The 4,858-nt window shown below is 55.9% G+C and overlaps 1 protein-coding gene across 1 annotated transcript; it reads left to right on the top strand.

The window, feature by feature from the left end:
• The first annotated feature begins 1,297 nt into the window (after positions 1–1,297).
• LOC135579686 (inositol 1,4,5-trisphosphate receptor-interacting protein-like 1) lies at positions 1,298–4,081 on the top strand. The gene has a single exon (XM_065066513.1). The coding sequence runs from the start codon at positions 1,419–1,421 to the stop codon at positions 3,498–3,500; it is 2,082 nt and encodes a 693-aa protein (XP_064922585.1). The 5' UTR covers positions 1,298–1,418; the 3' UTR covers positions 3,501–4,081.
• Positions 4,082–4,858: the final 777 nt, after the last annotated feature.

The raw sequence follows: 4,858 nt of genomic DNA, 5'->3' as shown, positions 1-4,858 counted from the left end.
AGTTCTGTTCGGGAGTTTCTTTATTTCGGTCTTTTGCCATTCTGCCGTTTTGCAGAGGCCGCTGGGCCTTTCTGCCTTTTTCTGTCTTCTCTCTCTGGGATCGGTTCTTCTGGACGAGGGTGCTGCTTCCTGGGACGGGCTGCTCGGTGCAGGCAGAGTTCAAGAGGAATTGCACTGGGTACCTTTTGTGTTTTATTTCCATTTCATGTACATTATTTTTACTAGTGGTGTATTAGTGATATTTTGTTATTTTATGAAACTCTGTTTATGCCATTCCACGAGTTTCTCCCTTCCCTTTCCTGTCTCTCCCCTATTGGGGGATGGGAGGACGGGGGAGTCAACAAGCGGCTCTGGCGGCTCTATTGCTGGCTGGAGTTCCACCACGACATGGAGCTGCGAGATCGCTCTCGAGACTGCTCATCGCCAGACAGGCTCTGAAAGAGCTCTTCATGCACAGAGCTGTGTTTGCGAGGCTCACAGCTGACTGCAGGCGACAACTTCATCCCACAGGGACACAGAGTGGAGACCAGGGTGGCTACAAAGATGATTTTTTCCCTGCTTTCCCGTCACACTCTCACAAATGTGGCGGCGATTTCACATGGGAAAAGAAACTCCTTGGCAGCTCCACCTGCACCGGGACCAAGCGATAGGCACCGCTGATGTGTCTCCGTGTGTTCGCTGGGGTCCAGGTGGAGACTCTGCTGATCCCAGACACATTCCGGGGAGCTGGTACCACAGAACTGAACGTGCTGGACGTGGAGAAACCAGTGCTCTATCGGCAGTGGGAGCTGCCCACTGGGAAAACTGCACCTGCACCCCCTCGTCACCCTTAGGAATTGTCTCTTTGGAATCAATGTCCTCTCGCAGTGGCACAGCAGGAACAGAGGTCCTGCCATGGAGAGGCCCCATCTTCCCAGCGCAATTTCCACCATCACCCACCCCAGAGGCAACAAGGGCCCAGCCGTGACCACCAGAGCAGCGGCCAGCAGCAAGGGAGCTGATCCCATCTGACGAGATAGGATGTCAGGGAGCAAAACATCCGTGGGTCACATCACCCACTTTTATAACTGGGAAGGGTGTGGGGGGCTTGTGTCTGCTTTGTAAACAGAACCTTGGGAGTGCTGTCAGGCTCGGTGGGTCCGTACATTGTCAGGGTTGGTGTTTGGTTGCCAGGGGCAGCTGCGAGTGGCTGGGCCGGGGTGGTCAGGACCAGGTAGGGCCGGCGGGCGTGCCTGTGACGTGCTCTGGCGCCTGTGACATCACAGGGGACGAGTCCCCACGGGGCGGTTATCAGGGGCGCCAGCAGCAGCGCTGCCCCAGTCCGGCCTGGGCCAGCGGTGAGTGCGCAGGCGGGGGGAGGCCGGGCTGGACGGGGCCGGGGCAGAATCGCGGCCCCCGGGGGTGGGTTCTCACCCTGCATGGAGGGCCCGGCCGCTCGCGGGAGCACCTTGGCCAGGGCACGGAGCCGCCGCCGCTGGGGCCGGGGCAGCCCTTGCTGCCTCCCAGCTGCCTCGGCCCCGCTCCTAACCTGCCCCCAGCTCCCTGCGGCCCCCAGCCCCGCTCCCCAGCCACCAGCCCCCTCCCTCTCGCACAGCCCCACTGAGCCCCTTCTCTCCCTTCTCGTGCAGGCCATGGCTCTCTTGGACGTTGCCTTCGGACTTTGGCAAATTCTTACGCTGAACGTGCAGCCGGTCGGCTATGAGCCGGATGAGGAGACGCGCGAGCGCATGGAGCAGCGTGCGCAGATGCTGAACCGGGAGATGACTCGGCTGTGGCAGGAGGTAGAGCGGATGAACCAGGAGCAGAGGAACCAGGAGCAGAGCGGCTTTGCTTGGGCATCCCTGCTCCTCTCCGCCTTGCAGTGCTGGCAGTTCTGGGCCATTGCTGCAGTCCTGGTCCTGCTCTTTGGGCTCTGCTGGTGGCTCAGGAAACGGAGCCATGAGCCAGAGAGAGAAGAGGAGAGCTCCGGTAACAACGTGGAGGAGGAGAGACATAGAGAAGAGAATAACGATGCAAATGAAGCCGAAGAAAGAAGTGATAATGCAAATGGAGCTGAAGAAGAGCATGACGATGCAAATGGAGCTGAAGAAGAGAATGATGATGCAAACGAAGCTGAAGAACAGAATGATGATGCAAATGAAGATCAAGAAGAGAATGATGATGACAATGAAGATGAAGAAGAGTATGATGATGCAAATGAAGGCGAAGAAGAAAATGGTGATGACGATGAAGATGAAGAAGAGTATGATGATGCAAATGAAGGCGAAGAAGAAAACGGTGATGACGATGAAGATGAAGAAGAGCATGATGATGCGAATGAAGGCGAAGGAGAAAATGGTGATGACGATGAAGATGAAGAAGAGCATGATGATGCAAATGACCCGGGAGTGTTTTTTGCGGAGGGCATACAGTGGCCAGTTCAGCACCTGGACAGAGATTGCACGTCTGTGCTGAGCCTTGTGGAAATCTTCATCCTTGTCTACCAGCGTTTATTCTCAAATACTAGTTTTCCAGTGCTGGAAAAAGCTATCGGGGTGGGCAGTGCCTTTGAAGGGTGGAGTCCCCGTGAGGAAGACATCACCTTCCGCCTGCTTTTGCCCTTGAAGCCCCCCCGTGGACACACCTTCCACCTGGAGCCGGGCCCCGTGTGGCCAATGAGGAACTTCCGCGTCCGCGTGGAGTTGGTGTGCACCTGTGAGACGGAGCAGCCGGCAGGAGAGACACGTTGCCTCCTCCACGACCCCGAGCAAGAGCAGGGGAGGAATGCAAGCTTCAGCACCCTAGACGACCTCTGCACTGACTCCTACCTAGATGTGCAGAAAACTGCGCGCTATTTCCAGATGTTCGTGAGACGTTCCTGGAGGGCTCTGCCTCTTTCAGCCATTCGCCGCCTAACAATGCTGCCCTCCGACCGCTCCTGCAAATTCTGTGTGACAAATCGCCGGGGGAAAAGGCTTTCAATTGAGTTGATGTTCGGGGTGCAAGAAGGCGCCTCGGACATCTTTGTGAGCAGCCAGTATACAGAGGCTGCCTACACCCCTAGCACGATGTGGCCAGAGACCTACGCTGTGGCAGAGAGGAAGTTCTTCAGTCATATCGCCAAACATGCACAGCCTGACACCGGCTACCTCAGATGCCTGCAGCTCTGTGTCCGCTGCCTGCTGGGCAGAGACTTTTCCACCTATACAATGAAGACAGTTGTGATGCATCTGCTGAGCGCCATGCCGCTGTCAAACTGGCGCAGGGGGCATTTCTGGGAATGGCTGAACAGCATCATGCAGTACCTGCAGAGATGTCTGAAGAAGAAACACCTGAACCACTTCTTCATTGGCAATGAGAACGTGCCTGAGGAGATCAACTTGCCCCTGGAATTGCAATTGGCTCAACCAGTCAACCTCTTCCAGCACCTGACACAGAATCCTGACGCCTTTCTGCACGCACAGCTTGAGTTTGAGGAGCTGCTAAATCGGGTTCATATAATGCTTCTCCGCGGACGCTGAAGGAGGTCTTCCCGCACAGAGCTGTGTTTGCGCAGGTCACAGCTGCTGGCAGACGACCGTGTCTTCCAGGAGGAAAAAAGAGAGGAGAATGCAGGGCACGGAACGGAAAGGGAACACCCTGCGCAGCAGCCCTCCGCCAAAAGTGGCAGCGTTCCCCTCTCGATGGTCTCCCCAGCGCAGCAGCCGGTGAGGACAAAGAGGATTGTGACCCTGCTCTCCACTTTCACTGTCAGGGCCGTGGTGGCGATTTCACATTGGCCCAGATACTCTTGCTGGGAGCTCCGGCGGGGCAGGGACCAAGCGACAGGCACCGCTCCATGTGCCTCAGTGTGACCTCTGGGGCCTGGGGGACACTCTGCCCACCCCAGACACTCTCTTGGGAGCTGGTGCCACAGAACCGAGCGCGCTGGACACGAGGAACACGCTGATCAGTCGGCAGCGGGAAACGTTCCTGCCCAGCAAAAGCACGCGCTGGGGAGTGGGACCCGATGCAGCTGAAGAGGCCGTCGCGAGGAGGCTTGTGACAGGGACTCCGTTACCAACCGGACATTGACTGCACCCCTGACATTGACACATTCCGTTTCTTCTGGGAGCTTTACCATGTGCAAAGCTGCCAATAAGTGTTGTGTTTGAATAAACATTGTGTTGTGAGTTTTTGCATCACTTTTGTGGGGATCGTGGGCATAGGGTGCTGACTGCTCAGCTGGCACAGAGTCAGGGAGCGTTTTGCGGAAGATCTGATGTGGTGGGCTGTGGTCTCTCTGATTCTGTAAATCTGGCTCCCCTTTGCGTCCATGCTTCCTCATCGGGGCAATGAGAATAACTCATCAGCCTCCAGAAGGTGGTTCATCCAGTGCAGCAGATGGAGGAGAGGATGCAGGAGCAGAGTGGCGTGGCCTTGGGAGCACTGTGCTTTTCTGCCTTGCAGCAGTGGCAGGTCTAGTCCTTCTCCTGCTCTTTGGGCTCTGCTGGTGGCTAGAGAAAAGGAGCTGTGCCTATGTGGGTATCAGTGAGGAGGAGAGATCCAGCAGCAGCACAGTGCAGGAGGAGGAAGAGGAGGCAGGGTTGAGAAACACGAGGAAGAGGAAAGTGAAGAAGATCGTTGTGATGATAGTGATTTGAGCATGGTTTTTGAAAAGCACATTCAGTATCCAGTGCAGAACATGGCCAGCAAGTGCCAGGTGGCAGAGGAAGTAGTGGTGACTTCCTCCATGTTTTCAGATTGCTCTTCTTCAAGAGTTTCTTCCTCCCAGTGCAGCCAGTCATTGATAAGGAGACCAAGGGAATGCCAAAGAAGCTCACGTGTAGATTTATTACTATGGTAGCCAAGAAGGACTGGTAAGTTTTCCCACGTTCCG

Source organism: Columba livia, chromosome 5 (assembly GCF_036013475.1).
Source record: "Columba livia isolate bColLiv1 breed racing homer chromosome 5, bColLiv1.pat.W.v2, whole genome shotgun sequence".
Classification (NCBI taxonomy): Eukaryota; Metazoa; Chordata; class Aves; order Columbiformes; family Columbidae; genus Columba; species Columba livia.
Note: the sequence above shows the minus strand (reverse complement) of the source record. Positions and strands in the feature narration are given on the sequence as shown.

Coding starts and splice junctions, on each gene's coding strand:
- LOC135579686 (XM_065066513.1), top strand. CDS start 1,419: ATGGAGGGCCCGGCCGCTCGCGGGAGCACCTTGGCCAGGGCACGGAGC.